At 45.9% G+C, this 23,369-nt stretch overlaps 1 protein-coding gene across 4 annotated transcripts in view; it reads right to left on the bottom strand.

Moving 5' to 3' along the window:
- Nucleotides 1–23,369, bottom strand: part of LOC145355655 (uncharacterized) — a 114,314-nt gene that overhangs the window by 19,476 nt on the left and 71,469 nt on the right. For 3 of the 4 annotated variants that reach the window (XM_080207901.1, XM_080207904.1, XM_080207903.1), the window contains exons 6-9: nt 19,315–19,437; nt 8,850–8,978; nt 8,582–8,737; nt 8,139–8,234 (exon numbers count right to left, since the gene is read on the bottom strand). In XM_080207901.1, the coding sequence (XP_080064027.1) occupies nt 8,139–8,234; nt 8,582–8,737; nt 8,850–8,978; nt 19,315–19,437 (504 nt within the window). The remainder of the gene's footprint in view (nt 1–8,138; nt 8,235–8,581; nt 8,738–8,849; nt 8,979–19,314; nt 19,438–23,369) is intronic. The other variant, XM_080207905.1, reaches the window with a different exon arrangement.

Genomic DNA, 23,369 nt, shown 5'->3' with positions numbered 1-23,369 from the left:
GTTAACTTTGGTGGTGGGGAAGTTTTTAGAAATGATAATTTGACACTTGGCCAAATGTGGGTTAATTAAATCATAGAAATCATAGAATCCCTACAAGTGCAGAAGGAGGCCATTTGGCCCATCGAGTCTGCACTGACCAAATCCCACCCAGGCCCTATCCCCACAACAGAAAATCAGCAGGGATTTGTTACGGGGAAATTGTGTTTAACCAACTTGATTTGAGTTTTTTTGATAAGGACAACACAGTTTATGTGGTGTGCCTGGACTTCCAAAAGGCATTTGATACAGTACCACTCAACAAGCTCGTGAATGAAGTTACAGTTCATGGAATAAAAGAGACAGTAGCTATACTGACACTGCCGAGTTACAGGAAGCAGAGCGTAGCGGTTAATCTATGTGTCTTGGGCTGGAGGAAGGCTTATAGTGGAGTTTCTCCAGGAGTCCCTAACATATATTATTAACCTGAGTTTTGCTGTATGAGGAGAATATAGGAAGACAATATAAAATAAAGGCTTACAATTCTAAAAGGGAGTGCAGGAGCAGAGGGATCTGGAGGAATATGCGCATGAATCATTGCAGATTGCTGGACAGGTTGCGGGTGTGATTAATAAAGCACGTGGCATCAAGGACTTTATCAAATGGATCGTAGAGTATAAAAGCAAGGCAGATCGGGCCAGTGTCTGTGGGAGTTTGCGCATTCTCCCCGTGCTTGCGTGGGTTTTCTCCGGGTGCTCCGGTCTCCTCCCACACCCCAAAGATGTGCTGTTAGGCTGATTGGAGGTAATAAATTGTCCCTAAATTAGTTTCCCTCAATGTGGATGGCCATAAAACATTAGACAAGGGTCATGGGTGGAGAGGGGGACTGGTGGTGTTGGGATGGCGGCGTGGGCTCGTTGGGCCGAAGGGCCTGTTTCCCGGGCTGTTTTTGTTCTTTGTTCTCTTTGTTCTTTGATTATGTTAAAGCTGTATCACACACACTGCTTCGACCTCAACTGGAATACTGGGCCCGATTTTACCATTGCGTTGCGCCCATTTTTAGGCACGAAAACTTGGTAAAGTTGGGTGTGAGGTAAGTGGCACGATCCATGCCCAGCTCCATAATGGTTCCCCCCTTTACCAAGGCCTGAAATGGATGCGAATGGGACCGTGCCCGAAACTGGTGCGACGGCCATTTAAATGCATTTGCATGCAATTAACTTGACTTAATGCAGCTGCACGCCTAACTTTACCGGCACCTCCCCCTTTACCACCGTGTTCACCTATCTGGAATCAGTGTGAAACAGGCATGCTCCATAAAAGACCGAGTCAGAGATTATTATTTAAAAGGCGAAAAACTGCAGCATGCTACGGTGCAGAGGGACCTGGGGATCCTTGTGCACAAGTCGCAAAAACCCAGTCTGCAGGTGTAGCAGGTGGTCAGGAAGGCTAATGGAATGTTGGCCTTTATAGCGAGGGGGATTGAATATAAAAGTAGGGAGGTCTTGCTGCAACTGTACAGGGTACTAGTGAGGCTGCAGCTGGAGTACTGTGTGCAGTTTTGATCGCCGCACTTGCGCAAGGATATTTTGGCCTTGGAGGGAGTGCAGAGGAGGTTCACTAGGCTGATACCGGAGATGAGGGGGTTAGCCTATGAAGCAATATATTCCAATGGTAAAGAAGGAATGTAGGAGAAGGGATAACCAGCCGTGGTTATCTAAGGAAATAAAGGAGAGTATTAAATTAAAAGCTGATGCGCTTAGAGTGGCTAAAAGTAGTGGGCGAGTAGAAGATTGGGAGAGGTTTAAATATCAACAAAGAATGACTAAGAAGTTGATAAAGAAAGGAAGGATAGACTATGAAGCTAAACTAGCACTACATATAAAAAAGGACAGTAAGAGTTTTTACAAATATATAAAGAAGAGGAGCCTGGCTAGAGTGAATGTTGGACCCTTAGAGGATGAGAGGGGGGATTTAGTGGTGGGAGATGAGGAAATGGCTGAGGCCTTAAATAAGTTTTTTGCCTTGGTCTTCACAGAGGAGGATGCGAATAGTTTGCCGGATATTAAAGATAGAAGGATGGTAGGAGTTGAGGGCCTGAATGCGATTACTAGAGAGGTAGTGCTTGATAGACTAACGGGACTGATGGTGGACAAGTCCCCAGGACCGGATGGAATGCATCCCAGGCTTCTGAAGGAAATGGCAGAGGTGATAGTAGATGCCTTAGTGATTATTTACCAAACTTCGCTGGATTCCGGGGAAGTGCCGGAAGATTGGAAAACGGCTAATGTTACGCCGCTATTTAAAAAAGGTAGCAGGCAAAAGGCAGAGAATTATAGGGCAGTTAGTTTAACGTCTGTAGTTAGAAAAATGCTTGAATCCGTCATCAAAGAAGAAATAGCGAGGCACCTAGAAAAGAATGGTTTGATAGAGCAGACGCAGCACGGATTCGTTAAGGGAAAGTCGTGTTTGACAAATCTATTGGATTTCTATGAGGATGTGACTAGTGCGGTAGACAGAGGGGAACCGGTGGATGTGGTGTTTCTCGATTTTCAAAAGGCGTTTGATAAGGTGTCACACCAAAGGTTGCTTCAGAACATGAGGGGGCATGGAGTTGGGGGTAAGGTGTTAGCATGGATAGAGGATTGGTTGTCTAACAGGAGGCAGAGAGTTGGTATCAATGGGTGCTATTCTGATTGGCAGTTGGTGACTAGTGGAGTGCCGCAGGGATCGGTGCTGGGGCCTCAGCTATTTACCATTTATATAGATTATCTGGAGGAGGGGGCTGAGTGTAGGGTAACGAAATTTGCTAATGACACAAAGATGAGTGGAAAAGCAAATTGTGTGGAGGGTGTGGAAAGTCTGCAGAGGGATCTGGATAGGCTGAGTGAGTGGGCGAGGATCTGGAGTACAATGTTAGCAAGTGTGAGGTTATCCACTTTGGCAGAAATAATAGGAGGAGGGATTACTATTTAAAGGCCGAAAAGCTGCAGCATGCTACGGTGCAGAGGGACCTGAGGGTCCTTGTGCAAGAATCGCAAAAACCCAGTCTGCAGGTACAGCAGGTGATCAAGAAGGCGAATGGGATGCTGGCCTTTATAGCGAGGGGGATAGAATATAAAAGCAGGGTACTGGTGAGGCCGCAGCTGGAGTACTGTGTGCAGTTTTGGTTGCTGCTCTCGCGCAAGGATATTTTGGCCTTGGAGGGAGTGCAGAGGAGGTTCACTAGGCTGATATCGGAGATGAGGGGGTTAGACTATGAAGAGAGACTAAATAGACTGGGTCTTTACTCGTTGGAGTTTAGAAGGATGAGGGGGGATCTTATAGAGACGTATAAGATAATGAAGGGGATGGATAGGGTAGAGGTAGAGAGATTCTTCCCGCTCAGAAAGGATAGCAGGACTAGAGGGCACAGCCTCAAGATAAGGGGGGACAGTTTAGAACGGAGTTGAGGAGGAACTTCTTCACTCAAAGGGTGGTGAATCTCTGGAATTCTCTGCCCGTTGAAGTGGTGGAGGCTACCTCACTAAATATATTTAAGTCACAGGTAGATAGGTTTTTGATAGACAAGGGAATTAAGGGTTATGGGGAGAAAGTGGGAAAATGGAACTGATCCACTTCAGATCAGCCGTGATCTTATTGAATGGCGGGGCAGGCTTGAAGGGTTAGATGGCCTGCTCCTGCTCCTATTTCTTATGTTCTTATGAGAGACTAAATAGACTGGGTCTGTACTTGTTGGAGTTTAGAAGGATGAGGGGGGAATCTTATAGAGACGTATAAGATAATGAAGGGGATGGATAGGGGAGGGGTAGAGAGATTCTTCCCACTTAGAAAGGATAGCAAGACTAGAGGACACAGCCTCAAGATAAGGGGGGGGGGGTGCAGTTTAGATCAGAGTTGAGGAAGAACTTCTTCACTCAAAGGGTGGTGAATCTCTGGAATTCTCTGTCCGTTGAAGTGGTGGAGGCTACCTCATTAAATATATTTAAGTCACGGGTAGATAGGTTTCTGACAGACAGGGGAATTAAGGATTATGGGGAGAAAGGGGGAAAGTGGAACTGATCCACTTCAGTTCAGCCATGATCTTATTGAATGGCAGGGCAGGCTCAAAGGGCTAGATGGCCTACTCCTGCTCCTATTTCTTACGTTCATATGTTCTTATAGGCGCCCTATCAATGAGGGTGAGTGAGCAGGTAAGAGCCTGCGTCCTACCTAGTGTCCGACAGCTCTCTGCTTGAGATCGGTAGGGGATGAGTTGGTGGGGGTGGGGGTGAGGGTGGGGGAGGGGGTTCCACTGCCACTCTGCCTGTGATCAGTGAGGGGGAGGAGGAGACCTGCTGCCACTCTGCCTCAGATCAGTGGGGGTGAAGTGGGGGAGGGGCTTGTGATCGGTCTGGGGAGCGAAGGGGGTGGGGTATAAGGGGGTCAGTAATGTTGTGGGGAGTGGAGCAATGTCTGTGGGGGGGGGTGGGGGCCAGGGGGAGGTATTATTCGGCCCAGCAGGGATGTGGCAGCATTCTATCTTTTTTTTCTGCACATGCGCACGCAGTTAGAGGCTCCAATTGGCGCTGCAGGGCTTTGGGCGCGTTAAGCCCCGCCCACAGTCTTGCACAGCGCAATTCGGAATTGCTGATATTTTTGCAGACAGAGTGTGTAGGGGGGCGCCCGAGAAGGGGTCTAAAAGTCAGATCTGAAACACTCCCAGTTTCAAGTCCGCCCAGCACTTAGAATCAAAGAGGGCCCACAGTGTCTAATTTTGATCACCACACTTTCGGGAGGATGTGAAGAGGGAGAAGGTGATAGAGGTGGATACAATGACCACATTTAAAAGACATTTGGACAGATACATGGATAGAGAAGTTTTGAAAGGATATGAGCCAAACGCAGACAAATAGGACTAGTTCAGTTTAGAAAACCTGGCTGGCATGGGTGTGTTGGGCTGAAGGGCCTGTTTCCATGCTGCATATTTTTATGACTCTACGATGTCAGAGAGAGTGATTCGTGAGAATGGTTCCAGGGCTGAGAAGTTTCAGTTATGTCAATAAACTGGAGAAACTGGTAGCGTTCCCCTCAGAGAAGGTTGAGAGGAGATTTGATAAATGTATTCAAAATCATGAGGGGTCAGGACAGAGTGGATAGAGAGACGCTGTCCCTCTGGGCGACAGGGTCGAGAATCAGATGGACATTGATTTAAAGTCATTGGCAAAAGAACGATGGAGACATGAAGAAAAGCTTTTTCACGCAACAGGTGATTAGGATCTGGATTGCACTGCCAGTGGAGGCAGAATCAACAGAGACTTTCCAAAGCGAATTAGAACATAAGAGTTATTCCGGCTGTTCATGCCTGCAGGATCTCTGGTCCCACCCACAGCACAGGCCCATGCGGGGTTTCCCAGCAGCATGGGGTGGATTCAATGGGAAATCCCACTGACATTGGAACAGACAAACTCCCACTGCCGAGAATCTCGTCTCGGGGTGGGGGGAGGAATAGGGGGAATCGTGCCCATTACCTGAAAGAATAGGGTGTGCAGGGTTACAGGGAAAAGTCAGGGGAGTGTCACTCGGTGAATTGTCCTCAGAGGGTCAGCACACACACAATGGGCAGAAGGGCCTCCCGTTGTGCTGTAACTATTCCATGATCCTGTTTGACACCCAGCATTACAAGGAGATATTAGATGATGAAAAGCTTGTTGAAAGAGGTAGGTTTTAAGAGTGTCTTGAAGGAGGAAATAGGTAGAGAGGTAGGGAGGATATTCAATAACTCAAGACCCAGGCAGCTGAAAGCACAGCCAAAAATTCTGCCGAAATTGAAACTGGGGATGGCCAAGAGGCAGCTATCTCAGAGGGTTGTGAAACTGGAGGAGATTCCTGAGATAGGGAGGGACAAGGCCACGGAGAGATTTGAAAACCAGGAAGAGGGTTTTTGCTTGACTGACAGCCAATATAGATAAGCTAGGAGCGAAGTGCAGAAATTGATCACAAGTGTGCCTTAAATCACCATGCCAGGGGTGTCCGTCAAGTCTGCCAGGGTTAGAAGGGGCAGTCCAGCCGTGACATCCCCTCCTTGGCAGAGAGAGTGATGAAATCAACCCCTTGCCCCCAGCCCGAGCCCACCCAACCCCCAAGATCCTTGAAGAACCCTTCCTCAGCAGCCTGGAAGCAGTAAAGGGGCAAATGGCCACTGGACCCACTTCCCTAAGCCCCCTCGCGGACCAAGGCATCAGGCCAAGGTAACAGATTAGGGGGCAGTTAACCGTTGGCACCACTAAGGCAGGTGGCTTGAGGGGAGGCTGAGTGGGAGATCTGAGGGAGAAGGGGGAGTCTGAGTGGGGGTCTGAGGTGAAAGGGGCCTGAGTGGAGGTCTGAGGGAGAAGGAGGACTGAGGAGTTTGGGTCAGGTCACCCTTCTGCCTGCACGGTTGGCCATGATTTGAGTGGTGGCTAGATGCCCCTCTTTTCTGAGGGGTTGGTAATGATCCCCTGTACCCTTGGGATGCAGCACACCATGTCCCCGCTTGTAGGTAGCATCTATAAAGCCCACCTAGTGCCCTTTACCCTGGCCCAGTGAATGGCGAGAGGTTGGATAATGGCAGGAGGCTGGTGAATGACGGGGTTTGATCAATGGCAGGAGGGGTTGGTCAATGCTGGCTGGGTGAATGGTGAGGGTTGGTCAATGGTGGGATTGCTGATCAATGGCAGGAGAGTTGGTCAATGGCAGGAGGTTGGTCAATGGCAGCTGGGTGAATGTTGGAGGGTTGGTCAATGCCTGGTGGTTGGTCAATGGTGGGGGCTGGTCAATGACTGGAGGTTGGTCAATGGTGGAGGTGTTGGTCAATGGTGGGAGGTTGATCAATGGCAGGAGACTGGTCAACGGCAGGAGGCCGGTCAATGGCGGGAGGCTGGTCAATGGTGGACTGGGTGAATGGCAGGCGGTTGGTCAATGGCGGGTGCTAGTCAATGGCGGGTGGCTGGTTAATGGCTGGAGGTTGGTCAATGGGTGGAGATTGGTCAATGGGGGGGGTTGGTGAATGGCAGGGGGTTGGTGAAAGGCAGGGGGCTGGTCAATGGTGGGGGATTGGTCAATGGCAGGGGCTGGTAAATGGTGGGGGCTGGTTAATGGTGGGAGGCTGGTCAATGCTGGGAGGTTGGTCAATGGCAGGGGCTGGTCAATGATGGGCCAGGTGAATGGCGGGGTGCATGTGACTGGTGGAGGGGTGGTCAATGGTGGGGAATTGGTCAATGGTGTGAGGCTGGTCAATGGCGGGCTGGGTACATGACGGAAAATTGGTCAATAGCGGGAGGTTGGTGAATGGCAGGGGGTTGGTGAATGGCAGGGGGTTGGTCAATGGCGGGAGGTTGGTGAATGAAGGGGAGCTGGTCAATGGTGGGGGGGCTTGTCAATGGCGGGCTGGGTGAATGGCAGGGGGCGGCTGAATTGTGGAGGGGTGGTCAATGGCGGGGGTTGCTAAATGGCTGGGGATGGTCAATGGCAGGGAGTCAATGGTAGGGGGTTGGTCAATGGCAGGAGGGGTTAATCAATGGCAGGGGGTTGGTCAATAGCAGGGGGGGTTGGTGAATGGTGGGCCAGGTGAATGGTGGGGCTGTTGAATTGGCTGTCAACTCCGCTAATTACGTTCAGCTTAGCCGGTTTGCAGAATTATTGGGCTGCCGCTCACCCTGAGAGGAACTGATGGGGCCAGCGGGACAGGGTGGGGCGGATGAATTCCGAAAGCCCTCACTGCTGGCGGAAATCCCAATTTTCGGCTGATGCCCCATTCACTGGAGGCATTGGGAATACCGGTGGCCACCTGAAGGGGACAGAGAATCACCCCCACGATTGTTGAAAATGTTTTTTGAATGGAGTGATGGTGGGTGCATTAGCACCTGGCCTGATCATCTCACAGTGTTCAGAGATAACTTGGCACCAGGAATCACTGATATTGAGTGGGTAATCTGGCTAATTATCTTTCCTGACCCAGGGCACCAGAATTAATTGAAGCACTAATAGCTTACTCAATGAAGTAGTGAAAATACTGAACCAAGCCATAACAATTTGTGGAATAAATCACAATCCTGAAATTAAGGTACTAATTACCGTCCAAAACTTCAAGTAACACACTCATAGAAAAATGTTAAGGTTCTACCTGACCTGCAGTGACCTACCAATAGTGATGGTAACGTCAGGAGCTGTTTCTGATGCTGTAGTTGGTTTTACTGTCCTTTCTGCCACTGCTGTCCTGGCTGTTACTGGCTCCGTTCCTAAGTTGGCGTTAATATAAGATGGAGAACGTTTACAATTAGCTAGCTTTTGCAGAAATTAGAAAAGTATTTTTGTGGCGTTACATGAGCAACAGGGCTAGCTTACATTTACGCTATTACAATTACTGTACTGCACATCAGGAAGAGGATGCTTTTTGCTGTGCACCAGGGTTTTCTGGGTTACACTGTGGTGATAGATCGTAGGGTTTAGCTTTACTGATTGTAATGTCGATGGTTATCTATCCTGATGATCAGATAAGCATTGGGATTGCAATTGCCGATCTGAGCACAGCCTGGACTATCATAAGAAGCATGAAATGTCTTACACGCTCTGTAAGTCTACTGACCTGTAGTAGCGTTAGTACTGTAAGTGACTGTCGCTTCAGTTGCTGCTCTCTCAGTGCTGTCTGAGAGCACTGTTGCAGGAAATTCTGTTTCAACTGTCGAGGCACTTGGTGTTGAAGGCCTTACTGTTATCCATGGTGTAGCTAAGGGTCCCAGTCCTATGTTTTAATTAATATATAAATGGGCAATATTTAGGATATTTACACAATTCCATGAAATCTTCAACAATATTTCACTTCCTGGGCTGTATTTGTTTAATTAGCAACCAACCTGAGGTGGCTGTATTGGCTGGAGGGCTGGAAGCCGTTTGATTGCCGCCTGAAAGTGATGTCGGTGTGGCAGTCAGGCTTATTGACTCCACCGGTGTGGTTAAGGTTGTCATTGCTGATAAGTGGCTTCCTAGAATTTCCATTGTGTGATAAAGTACAAAATATTTACAGTGAGCTCATGCCATTGTTCTCAGGAAGGCCTTTTCTCTATAAAATTGAACTCCACCCTAGCAACCTTACTATTTGGTAAAACCGGGGAGTGCGTGGCCCTGGGAAGGTTCGGATGGATTATCATTCAGTTTCCATGCTTCTGGCTCACTTGAGGAAGGAAAAGTCTAGGATAGAAGGATAGGCAGAGAATGCACAGTGCAATAACATGGGAAAGGTCCCAGGGTGTTTTTAAAATATCTATGTATAATAACTGTGAACTACATCGAGTCTGCAGCACAGAAATAGTCCATGAGAGTACATGTCAGTGTTTATGCTCCACACCCCTCTTCATCTAACCATGTCATCAGACCACCCTTTCTTATTTGCTTAACTAGTTGCAACTTAATTGCCATCTGCTTCAATTAATCTGTGTATTAGTGAATTCCACATTCTTAGAGTAAATATGTTTCTCCTGAATTCCCTACTGGATGTTTTAGTCACTATCTTATTTTCATGGGGTGGTCTCCCGACAAGAAGAAACATTTTCTCTATCTTTATTTTATCTTGAAGACCTCTATCAGATTGCCTTTTATGTTCAGGGGAAAATAACCCCAACCTATTCAGTTTTTGCTGCTAGTTATAACCTCACAGCTCTGCCATCATCCTTCATCGATGCCTCTTATCTTTATCTCCATTTTTTGGGCTGCACGTCAGTACATTGGTTGGCACTGCTGCCTCACAGCCAAGTTCACACGTGAGGACGGCCTCAACTGGGATCTTGGGTTCTTGTCACATTACCTGTAACCCCCACGACTTGCCTGGACTTGCAAAATCTCACTAACTGCCCTGACTGGAGACAATACACATCTCTTTAATCTGTGCTTAACCCTCTCTCCGATCACATTGTCTGTACCTTTAAGACTTGATTACCTGTAACATAAGAACATAAGAAATAGGAGCAGGAGTAGGCCACCTAGCCCTTTGAGCCTGCCCCGCTATTCAATAAGATCATGGCTGATCTGAAGTGGCTCAGTTCCACTTTCCTGCCTTCTCCCCATAACCCTTAATCCCCTTGCCTACCAAAAACCTATCTACCCGCGTCTTAAGTGAAGTGGTGGAGGCTGCCTCGCTAAATATTTTTAAGAAGCGGGTTGATGGGTTTTTGATAAGAGAGGGGATTAAGGGTTATGGGGAGAGGGCGGGAAAGTGGAACTGAGCCACGACAGATCAGCCATGATCTTATTGAATGGCGGGGCAGGCTCGAAGGGCCAGATGGCCTACTCCTGCTCCTATTTCTTATGTTCTTATGTTCTTAAATATATTTAGCGAGGAAGCCTCAACCACTTCAACGGGCAGAGAATTCCAGAGATTCACCACCCTTTGAGTGAAGAAGTTCCTCCTCAACTCCGTTCTAAACTGCGTCCCCCTTATCTTGAGGCTGTGCCCTCTAGTCCTGCTGTCCTTTCTGAGCGGGAAGAACCTCTCCACCCTCTACCCTATCCATCCCTTTCATCATCTTGTACGTCTCAATGACATCTCCCCTCATCCTTCTAAACTCTAACGAGTACAAGCCCAGTTTATTCAGCCTCTCCTCATAGCTCAACCCCCTCAATTCTGGTATCAGCCTAGTGAACCTCCTCTGCACTCCCTCCAAGGCCAAAATATCCTTGCGCAAGTGCGGCAACCAAAACTGCACACAGTACTCCAGCTGCGGCCTCACCAGTGCCCTGTACAGTTGCAGCAAGACCTCCCTACTTTTATCTTCAATCCCCCTCGCTATGAAGGCCAGCATCCCATTTGCCTTCCTGACCACCTGCTGCACCTGCAGGCTGGGTTTTTGTGACTCATGCACAAGGACCCCCAGGTTCCTCTGCACCGTAGCATGCTGCAGCTTTTCGCCATGTAAGTAGTAGTCCTTCCTACCATTATTCCTACCAAAGTGGATAACCTCACACTTGCCAACATTGTATTCCATCTGCCAGGTCCTCGCCCACTCGCTCAGCCTATCTAGATCCCTCTGCAGGCTTTCCACACCCTCCACACAATTTGCCGTTCCACCAATCTTTGTGTCATCAGCAAATTTCGACCCCATACACTCGGTTCCCTCCTCCAGATCATCTATATAAATGGTAAATAGCTGAGGGCCCAGCACCGATCCCTGGGGCACTCCACTAGTCACCAACCGCCAATCTGAATAGCACCCATTGACACCCACTCTCTGCCTTCTATTTGACAGCCAATCCCCTATCCATGTTAACACCCTACCCCCAACTCCATGCCCCCTAACCTTCTGTAACAACCTCTTGTGCGGCACCTTATCAAACGCCTTCTGAAAATCGAGAAACACCACATCCACCAGTTCCCCTCTATCCACCGCACTAGACACATCCTCATAGAATTCCAATAAATTCGTCACACACAACTTCCCCTTAACGAAACTGTGCTGCGTCTGCTCTATCAAACAACTCTTCTCATGATGCCTTGCTATTTTCTCCTTAATTACGGATTCAAGCATTTTTCCTACAACAGACGTTAAACTAACCAGCCTATAATTCCCTGCCTTTTGCCTGCTACCCTTTTTAAACAGCGGAGTAACATTAGCCGTTTTCCAATCTTCCGGCACTTCCCCAGCATTCCAACCATTATTTTGTAAATTGAGTTTGTGTCTTTTATATGCCCTGTTCATGAACAGAACTCCCACTCACCTGATGAAGGAGCAGCGCTCCAAAAGCTTGTGGCTTGTGCTACCAAATAAACCTGTTGGACTTTAACCTGGTGTTGTGAGACTTCTTACTGTGCCTCACAGTGCCAGGGTCCCCGGTTTCAATTCTGGCCTCGGGTCACTGTCTGTGTGGAGTTTGCATGTTCTCCCCGTGTTTGCGTGGGCTTCCACTGGGTGCTCCAGTTTCCTCCCACAGTCCAAAGATACGTGGGTTGTGTTGCTTGGCCATGCTCAATTGACCTAGTGTCAGGAGGATTGGCAGGATAAACGGGACTATGTGGATAGGGCTGAGTGGGATTGTTGTCGGTGCAGATTCGATGGGCTGAATGGCCTCCTTCTGCACTGTAGGAAGTCTATGAATGTATGAAAATGGAGACCGGGGAGAGATTTTCCGGCCGCTCTCGTCCATGGCCTCTATTCGTTGCATGGTCTGCAAACTACCCACTACAATTCCCATCGTGGGCAGGATGGTAAAATTCCTGTGCACAATGTTCCAAATGTGGTCTAACCAAGGTTCAAAACAGTTACTTCCTCCCCCTTTGATCGTATCCCTCTAGAAATCAGTTTGCTTTGCATGGCCTTATTAACCTTTGTTTTATCTTTAGTGACTTCTGTGCTTAGCTGTCTCTACCCCATTTAATCTCTAATTGTCCGAGCAATATTTCTCCCCACGTTCATCCTGTCAAAACGCATCACTTCAGACAGTAGGACTAGGAATAGCAAAAGACAGTAGGACTAGGGGGCACAGCCTCAAGATAAAGGGGAGGCGGTTTAGAACGGAGTTGAGGAGGAACTTCTTCACTCAAAGGGTGGTGAATCTCTGGAATTCTCTGCCCGTTGAAGTGGTGGAGGCTGCCTCGCTAAATATTTTTAAGAAGCAGGTTGATGGGTTCTTGATAAGAGAGGGGATTAAGGGTTATGGGGAGAGGGCGGGAAAGTGGAACTGAGCCACAACAGATCAGCCATGATCTTATTGAATGGCGGGGCAGGCTCGAAGGGCTAGATGGCCTACTCCTGCTCCTATTTCTTATGTTCTTATTATGTTCTTATGTTCAGACTTAACGATACCAAAATTAATTTGAAAATTAAACACACACTCTGCAAATTTATTAGTTTTTTTGTGCTTTGTCAAAAATTTGCTTTGCATTAACTGTATCCCTCAAATTGCTGTCATCGGCAAATTTAGAAACTGCACTTCCGATTTCCAAACTGAAATTATCATTGAATGCCCACAGTGCAGAAGGAGGCCATTCGGAGGCCTGCACCGACAATAATCCTGCCCAGGCCCCATCCCCGTAACACCATGTATTTACCCTGCGAATCCCCCTGACATGAAGGGGCAATTTAGCATGGCCAATCAACCTAACCTGCACTACTTTTGGACTGTGGGAGGAAACTGGAGCACCCGGAGGAAACCCACACAGACACAGGGAGAATGTGCCAACTCCACACAGACAGTAACCCAAGGCCAGAATTGAACCCTGGGAATCACGAGCTTTCAGGGTGCTGCCCCTTCATCAGGTGATGGAATGAACGATGGAAGCGCTCTCAAAACGCATGATTCCAAATAAACCTGTTGGACTTTAACTTGGTGTCGTGAGACCTTTTACTGTGCCCACCCCAGACCAATGCCGGCATTTCCACATCTTTGATTCGGAAGACTCAAGACTAAGATCGGACCATGTGGAGTCAGGGACAGGTAACTGAATGGATAGTAAATAGGGTAAAAAAAACAATAAGTGTTAGGAGCTGCTAACAGTGTTAGGCCTTGAATGTCCAAATACATAATGGTTGGAATTTACCCATCCCGGGTGCTACGAGGATCGTAGAGAGCCGGACAGGACCATGCCAAGGTCTGTTGACCTTGGCCGAGGTTTTCCAGTGCTGGGGCGAGCGTGACCAGAAAATCCCACCCAATGTCTATTAATTTCCTGTTACTTCTTCAAATAGTTAAATAAAATGCCTGTGCTAGCTACTTCTTATTATATTTTTGGTTCTTGACATTTTTCTGCTCCATAAAGATTCCATTAACCTTCCTATCAACAACATTAAGCCGATGGTTTAATTCTATAGTTTATTGGTCTACCAATTCCTGAACTTGTTCCATCTCCCTTTTTGAATACAGCAATAGCATTAGCTATCAGACAATCCACTGACATTATTAACTTTTCTAATGAATTGATATATATGTTAAATTGCCTCTGGTGCCTCGTCCCTAACTTCTTTTACTATGTGTGCGTGCAATCTGTTTGGAGAAGTGGTTTTATCTTCCCTAAGTACCATTTGTTGAGCAAGTAACTTCCCTTTTTCAATTTAACTGTGTCTAGATCATTTTTGGCCTCTTCTCCTAACCTTGTGTCCACCTTGTTACTCTCCCTGGTGGATACTGAGGCAAAGTAACACTTCAATATTTCTGCCATTTCACTGCTTATTGTAGGCATGCTTCTGCGGTTCAACCCAATGTTGCGTAGAGGAGATTCACCAGGATGTTGCCTGGGATGGAGCATTTGAGCTGTGAAGAGAGGCCGGATAGGCTCAGGTTGTTTTCATTAGAGCTGATAAGGCCGAGGGAGGATCTGATTGTGGTGTAGACGATTATGAGGGGTATGGACAGGGTGGATAGGTAGCAGCTCTTCCCCTTTGTTGGAGGGTCAATAATGAGGAGGCATAATTTTAAGAGGAGGGGCATGAGCTTTAGATGAGATTCACCCAGAAAGCGCTGGGAGTTTGGAATGCACTGGTTGGGAGGGAGGTAAAGGCGGAAAACCTCACAACTTTTCATAGAATCATAGAATCCCATGGTGCAGAAGGAGGCCACTTGACCCAATTGCGTCTGCACCGCCCACAACCCTACCCAGGCCCTATCCCGATAACCCCATGTATTTACTCTAGTTAGTCCCCTTGACACCAAGGGACAATTTAGCATGACCAATCCACCTAACCTGCACATCTTTGGACTGTGGGAGGAAAACGGAGCACCCGGAGGAAACCCATGCAGACACGTGGAGAATGTGCAGACTCGAAGCCAGGAATTGAACCTGGGTCCCTGGCGCTGTGAGGCAGCAGTGCTAACCATGGTGCTTGCCCAAAAGTAAGTGGATGAACACTTGAAATGTCATAAAATTAAAGACTATGGGTCAAAGTACGATTGAAGTAGATTTAGTGCATTTTGTTGGTGCAGACTTGATGGGCTGAAGGGCCTCTTCTGAACTGCATGATTGTGTGTGTGTGGGTGTGTGTGTGTGTATGTGCATGTGTGTGTGTATGCATGTGTGTGTGTGCACGTGTGTGTGTGTTTACGCATGCGTGTGCACATGTGTGCGCGCATGCGTGTGTGCGCTTGCACAACAATCGGGCAGGCACAACACACTGTGGCTATGTAAACAATGCATCGTGCATTGAATTACAGAGGCTGCATACAACACAGAGAATGTAGCGAGAACTCTGGTCATATCCCTACCCTTATATTCTGTTTTTTATCCGTTTGTAGAGTACTTTATTATTTATTTTTATATTCTTTGATCATTTCATTTTGTTGTGTTACTTTGCCTGTCGTAGATTTCTTCTCCAACCTTGTCAAAGTCCATTTTGTCATTCTTTCCTTCATTGCCTGATTATGTACTGGTTGCCTTCTCCCTTACTTTTAATTTTGCTTTTAAGTCTCCGTTCATCTGTGGTTTGTCATTATTGCCTTTTTAAAAGAGGAATATATTTTCCTGAATGCTACAAATCACCAATTTTGCTTATCTCTCTCCCTGTCAACATGTTCTTCCGATCTATCTTCCCTAGTTCTATCTCCATCATCTTAAAATTCACCTTTTTTCAATCTATTACTTTGATCCTTGTCTTACTTATCGCTTTTCAATCTTGATTGCTATTGCTTAGAGGCTCCCCTATGCTTACTTCTCTTATCTGTTCTGGTTCATAGATCCAACACTGCTTTCTCTCTTTTTGGGCTTCTACTGTATTTGGTGGGAGATCTGAAGGAAAAACTCCATTCCATCTCCCTCTTTGCTTATATTCTCTAGTCAGTTTATTTGGGAATAGTTGAAATCTCTCAAGACTATTATCCTATGTTTTTATTTCCATTTTCATAGATTTTGTATCTATTTCTTTTTCCACCTCCCTTCCACTTTGATGTGGTCTGTAGATGTGACCTGTCCCATCTTATCCTTTGTCTCACTCCCTGGGTGGGATTTATTGTGCAAGCCACAGTGTGTTTCGTGGTGGGGGGTGGCCCACCATTGATTGACTGCCTGATCTTCTTGTCCTGCAGATATCAACAGGGTTTTTCCGTTGAACGCAATCCTCGCTGTTGTGAAACAGCGGTGAGCCTTCGTGGAACCAGCTGGAAAGTTCCAGCCTTTATGATTTCTGTTCACGCCAGCAGGGTTTTCTGGTCCTGCTGCAGTGGACAGAAATTTGGCTGGATGCCCAATTCTCTGTCCTTGCTTGCAGCAACTACAGGGCGTGAACGGTCAGCAAGAGCACGCCCATTAAATATGTCCCTTTCTCTATAGCCTTAATAGTGGACTAATTTCATAGAAATAAAATAGAATCCCTGCAGTACACAAGGAGGCCATTTAGCCCATCGAGCCTGCACTGACTATAATCCCTCCAAGGCCTTATTCCCATAACCCTCATTTACCCTGCTAATCTCCCAGTCAGTTTAGCACGGCCAATCAATCTAATCTGCACATCTTTGGAGATTACCCGGAGGAAACCCATGCAGACACGGTAAGAATGTGCAAATTCCTCACAGGCAATGACCCAAGGTCAGAATTGAATCTGGGTCCCTGCTCCTGTGAGGCAGCAGTGCTAACCACTGATGCTAACCACTGTACTGTCCCAATTATCATTGCTTCCACCATTACCGCTCCCCTTCCAACCAAGACCCTGTTCCTCATTTTCTTTCCCCCGATTTATTATGTTCTGCAATACTTGTCAATCCTTTACTTTATAAGCCATGTCTCAGTTATCACCATTACACTGGATTCTTATAGCTACAAATCATTGCCTTCAGTTCCTCATTTAGTTTCAGGTACTGTGCACAGTCTATTTCATTTATTTTTATTCATTGCTCCCTTCTTTTTAAGCCACTTTGTACTTATATTTGATAATTGTATTTGTTCCCTAACTATTTATTGTTCCTTAGTTTGCTCTGGTCTTTACTCTTGTCTCCCCTATTTCTTTTACCTTCAAAACTACATTATTTTCACCAGAACCCTCCCTACATTCAATGAAATTAAAGATCTATCCACAGCCCTATTGATACTTTCCGCTTGGAAACAGGTCCCATTCTGGTGTAGGTAAAGCCTATTCGAGCAATTTAGCTCCTCCTGCCCCAAAATTGGTGCACGTCACGTGAAATGGACCCCTCTTTCCCACGCTAGTGCCACAGGGCAGCACAGTGGTTAGCACTGCTACCTCACAGCGCTGGGGACCGAGGTTCAATTCCTGGCTTGGGTCACTGTCTGTGTGGAGTTTGCACACTCTCCCTGTGTTATTGTGGGTTTCCTCCGAATGCTCCAGTTTCCCCCCACAGTCCAAAGATGTGTGAGGTTAGGTGGATTGGCCATCCTAAATTGACCCTGAAGGACTAGCTAGGGTAAATGCATGTGATGTGCTGGTTAGGTGCATTGGCCATGCTAAAATTCTCCCTGAACAGGCGCCAGAGTGTGGCGATTAGGGGATTTTCACAGTAACTTCATTTGCAGTGTTAATGTAAGCCTACTTGTGACTAATAAATAAACTTTAACTTTAACTTCAGTTTGTCAGCCATCTATTCAACTTCCTGATCTATCTATCCCAATGCCAACTGGCACACAGTTTGGGTAGCAATCCTCAGATTACCACCCATGAGGTCCTGATTCAAACTTCTGTTTCATGCTTAGAAAGACCTCCCCTTTTTTCCCTCTAACGTTGGTCCCAACACGGACAACAACAATTGTACTTAACCTTTCTTTTCCAAATTCCTCTTCACTTACTCTTGAGTTATCCTTTACCTCTGTACCAGACAGGTAACCCACCCTCCTTTTGTAAAAAAAATTATTCCACCCTTAAAGTTCAAAGCCAAGTTCAGGCATATTCAAATCCATTCTTTGCTTGCTCCAAAAACCTAATTCAAATTCCAACTGAATCCAATTCATTGTCCCAACCTCCCTATTCTGTTCACAATCTGTCCATTCTGCCTCTTTGTCTCTTGGGCCCTGCCCAGGGTTGCCACATTTAACACACGGCCTTCCTTTGTGTTGCCTTCATCCTCACAGAAATCAGGTTATCCTCAATGGATAAACTCAGAATCTGCAGGATTTCTTCCTCTGTTTCCCTGGATTTCCCCCACACTTTGACGGACAGATACCCTAAGATGGAATTTTCCTGTCCAGTCCACCACAGGAATCATAGTGTGTGTGGGGGGGTGGGGGGAGGCGGTGGTGGTGGTGGTGGAATCAGGCAAAGGTCTGTTTGACCTCAGTGGCATTTTCTGGTCTTGGGGGCGAACATGGCTGTCCCTTTCATGCATTCCCTCAAAACTGTACTTGGGCAGCAAGTTAGTAATAGAAATTCCTGAGAGGATGCAGACTCACAGAACAGGGACTACCCTGTAAAAAACAGAGTTCTAGCATCTTCCCTTCTTCCTTTTAACTTCCTCATTTTTAACTGGTAACTGAACATGTTGCCCTGTAAAATACTCCCCTGGGTTGATATTGTTCATCACTCATTGACCACGGCCCAGATTTTTGCCACAATGGAGGGGCTCTGTGTCATGGCAAATATCTCAGAAATGGCTGAAATTTCTAAGTCCCACCCTGAACCCAGCATTTCCCATTTCATGGAGGCTGGACTGGAATCGGGGTTCATGTCCGTGTGATTTGTGGAGGCAGCTGCCCTTTATAATCACCAGCTGCCTCCACTGAAATGAGATTTTGGAAAGCCAGATGTGAGAAACCTGCAGCCTCGCCTAGCTAAGAGCTGGTGCAAACTTAGTGGATTAATTTGGATTGCCAGGGTACCCCTTTGGATAAAGTCCTGGGAGAGGTAAGGCACCCTTTGGGATTGTTAAAGGTGGACACAATTATGCACGCTTCATGCACCAACTTAAACTATTGACGACCTGTCCATCTGTCAAGGAACTGTCCAGATGTTAAAGAACTGTTAAAGGGCTAGTCAGCTGTCAAATCACTTTCTTGTTGTCAAAGTTGTCCGGGAAGTGTCCAAGTATCAAGGAACAGTCCAAGGATACTAAATCAGTTGGCATAGAGGGGGTTAATGTAAAGGATGGTGGGTGGCATTTAACAATCCTTCCGTCAGTCTCTGTCCATAGTTTAGAACATAATGGTGGAACAGCCCTTGTCACCATTGTTGAATCCCTCTCAAATGCATCAAGGCAGAGTTCACTTTTATAGCCGATCAACATGTGTCAATAACCCACCGCAACACAAATATTATGAGAAACAGTTAACACTTAAAATTAACTGATATTCAACATATTAAGGAAATATCTTTTAGTTAAATATTCACTGAATATTCCACAAATAGTGTTACGTTTTTCTCAGTATTTCCTGAAAGTTACTGGCGTTAAATAGTAACGCACCTGAGCTGATTGTAATGTCCATAGTTGATGATGTAAAGTGGTCTGAAAATGATCCTGCCGTAGCTGTCGATGTCGTTGGGTCTACAGATGTTGGCTTTACAGATGTTGCTAAAGATGCCAATGCTGTGAACAGATGACTTCCTAGATTTTCATTCACATAAAACTTGGAATATTTCAAACAAACTCAGGCCACCTTCATTAGTAATGTGGCCTTCCTTTAGCAACGCTCCCTTAGTTTCTTTTAGCAAAACAACAATAGAATATTAACTTTCCCTCAAATGTCTCACCCACATATCTGGGACAATACACACTTCGCTAATCCACCATGTTCTAAGGGCATGAGGGAGCTTCACAGATAACACATGTAACCTGTCACTGTGTCCTACAGAAAATGGTGGATGGGAATTGGGGCAAGAACATCCATTTGGAAAGACTTTGGCCCACAACATCTGGAGCCCTTCAAAAGAAATAGACACGTTTTATAGAATCACAGAATGGTTCCAGCGCAGAGGGAGGCTGTTCGGCCCATCATAGCTGTGTCAGCTGTCTACAACAGCAACTCAACTAGTCCCACACCCGACCCTTGCCTTTCCTCCATAGTCCAGCATTTTTTTCTCTCTTAAGTTAATATTCAATTTCTTTTGGAAAACCATTTTTTAAAATTGGCTCATGGGATTTGGGGGTCAAGGACTAGACCAACATTTACATCCCATCACCAATTGCCCATGAAAGGTGCCAGTGAGCTACCTTCTTGATCAGCTGCAGTCCACATTGTATAGAAATACCCATTTCTGCCTTTATCACACTCTCAAGCAGTGCCTCTCAGGTCCCACTGTGTAAAAATGTCACCTTTGGTTCTTTTGCTCATCACTAAATCGACATCTCGTGGTTCTCGATTCATGTGCCAGTAGGAACAGTTTCTCCCTATCTACTCAGTCTCGACCTCTCGTGATTTCAAGTTCTTTTTGTTATTTATTTTTGAAAATGGGAAGTTAATTATTGTAATTTATATCTAAAGGAAGCTGACAACAGCCTTGTACAAACAATCATTCGCAGCTAACATAACCTACCCTGCGAATATTGCTCCTTCAAATGGAACTCAAGTTGCCAGAACATCAATTGAGTTTCTGGATTAATAATCTCGCGATAATACCACCAGGCCATTGCTGCATTTACATCTGATTTTCTGAAGTGGTCAGATGTCACCATAAATACCAGAAGTCCTTGATGAGGATGCCCTTTACAGATCTGAGGTATTTTGGACTGACAACAATCCCACACTCTTGTTAGTCAGAAAGACTTACCAAAGTAGGCCATTTCTGCTATGGTTACAAGTTAGAAACCAGAGTACCAGGAAACATTGACTGAGATTGCTGACACCACAACTGCACAGGGAGAATTCCGGCCTGTGTAGCTGTGGCATCATTAACTGGGGAGTGGCAAAGGGCACAGGAGGTTTTGGGAAGTGGACAGTGGGCTGCGTACACTTGACCGTGATGTCAGCGGCATGAGAAAAACACATGTACTGGTGGACAGGGTGGGAGCAGACTTCCCGTTTGATGGCAGGAGTTAGTGTTTATCTTCCACAGATGATATACGGCAAACTACCTCTTCTGTTTATATCCTGATCGTCAAATGTTGAACAATGAGATTCTCACGTAGTTATAGTCTATGTTTTATGAAGGTGCTTCAATACTACTTTGTAAGGAAAGTTTGCCATCAAGTAAAAAACATGTAAACTGGGTGCAACCAGTAAGTTTACCAATCCAATGATATAGTTGGTATGAGAGTCTTGATGTTTGCTGATCTTTTAGACCTTTCTATGGACAGAAGCAGCACACACTGAAAGTGACCAGACCTATATAACTCTCTAACAGGTAGATTCTGAAAGAATGTTCCCAATGGTGGGCGAGTCCAAAACTAGGGGATCACGGTTTGAGAATAGCATTTTAGGACTGAGGTGAGGAGAAATTTCTTCACCCAGAGGATGGTGAATGTGTGAAATTCACTACCACAGAAAGTAGTTGAGGCCAAAACTTTGTGTGAGTTCAAGAAGAAATTAGATATAGCTCTTGGGGCTGAAAGGGCTAAGGGATATGGGGTGCGTGGGGGGGAGGGGGTATCACAATATTGCATTTGATGATCAGCCATGATCAAAATGAATGATGGAATAAGCTGGAAGGACCAAATGGCCTCCTCCTGCTTCTAGTTTCTACGTTTGAGTTCCACCAATATCTCCATTCATGACGCTGTACAGTTGGTTTTAATTCTGACTGTTTTAAATTGTTGGTTGTTACATCGGTGTTGGTAACAATTTTCACTATTTATGATCAAGAAGAAAAAAGATTAAAAATACTGGCGCTAAAAAGCAGTCTCTGGTCATCCAGAGGTAACCACTTGGGAGAAATTGAATTCTCGTGACCTGATTATTGTGGAGAAAATATAAGCATTTGGAGGGCTCATTTTCCTAAATAGCCTGGACAGAGTGGGTAGGGATATACTGTTTCCACCTGAGAGAGGGTCGAGAACAAAAAAAACACAGATTTAAAGTAATTGGCAAAAGAAGTGATGGTGACATGAAGAAAAATTTTTAGGTGCAGTGAACAGTTAAGGTCTGGAGCGTTTTGTCTGAGAGTGTGGTGAATGCAGGGTCAATCGATTCCGAAGGTGAATTAGACTGTTATCTGCAAAGTAAGCAGGTGCAGGGTTACGCTGAGAAAGGTAAGGGAATGGCGCTCAAGGAAGTGCTGATTCAGAGAGCCAATGCAGACATGAGGGGCTGATTGGTCTCCTTCTAGCACTGTAACAATTCTGTGATTCAATTATGTGACTCTATGTCAAAGACCCCAATTGCTCTGAGAAGCTTGGTGTTGATGCATTCTGATGAAGATGCTTTTTATACTGATAAAAGTGTGAATAGAACAGAGGACATCATTTTAAGCTGGAAGGTGCCAGATCAAAACAGATGGTGGAAAAACTGTCCTTGGTTAGAGGCCCTGGCATTAAGCCATGGGAAGTGAGGGGGGCCAAGCACTTTGAAACACATGAGATACTTGGCATTTTCCATGTGTAAACCTAGACAGGGGGACCAATTTTCATTCAGTTATAACAGAAAACTGGCTGCAGCATCAGTTGGCTTCCATTCCCCCACTGAGTTTTACAGTTTCTACAGAAACGGAAGTCGGGTGGAGCAGGTAGTGGATGAGCATTAGTCCCTTGCCAAAATTGGAAATCCACCCAAAGAAGTTTTGGCAGACTAATCGGTAATGGTGTATACATTATACCTCAATATTATCCTTGTCATAACAACCCCCACACACGTTCCATTGGAGAGGGCTGGGAGGAAGTGGGGGAGAGGGTGGTGGACTAGAATGTAGAACCTTGGATAGATATTCCTTGCGTAGATAATAAGTAACAATGACAACCATATTCAGGATGCAAATATAGCCTGTTCAGCAGAAGCTGGGAATCAAATCTGGTCTGAATGTCTCAGTTGAGCATTTTCCAAATTTATGGTACCTAATCGAAGGCCTTTTTGAAATCTAGATACTTTGGCTGGAATTGAACCGGCCTGTCCCCCACATGAATCGGAGCGGGCGAGGGGCGGAGCATGGGAAAGTCCATTGACCCCGGGCAGATTTTACGGTTTCTGGATGAGCACGGCCCTAAAATCCCACCCATTATATCTAACAAATTATCCTCATCTACTCTCACTATAAGCTTTTGAAAGAATCCAATTAGTTTGGTCAAGCCAACTTTTCCTTTAGAAACCCATATTAACATTTTGTCGCTTTCCAGACGTTTTTATAATCAATGGTACATGTTCAGTAATGTTATTTTACACAGGGCAATCCAGGTTAATGATGGCAATGCTAAAACATATCCTTCAACCACTATTTATCGTTTGTATATTGAATTAGGTTCATGGGAGAAGTTCCATTTTTTAACCATAGAAAGAGACCATTCAACCCACCATGTCTGTACTCGCCAAAAAAAGAAAAATAAGCCACTCATTTTAATCCTGTTTTCAAGCACCTGGCTACAGCACTCCTGAT

The sequence above is a fragment of the Carcharhinus amblyrhynchos genome, chromosome 19, assembly GCF_965287045.1.
Source record: "Carcharhinus amblyrhynchos chromosome 19, sCarAmb.v2.hapA, whole genome shotgun sequence".
NCBI lineage: Eukaryota > Metazoa > Chordata > Chondrichthyes > Carcharhiniformes > Carcharhinidae > Carcharhinus > Carcharhinus amblyrhynchos.
Note: the sequence above shows the minus strand (reverse complement) of the source record. Positions and strands in the feature narration are given on the sequence as shown.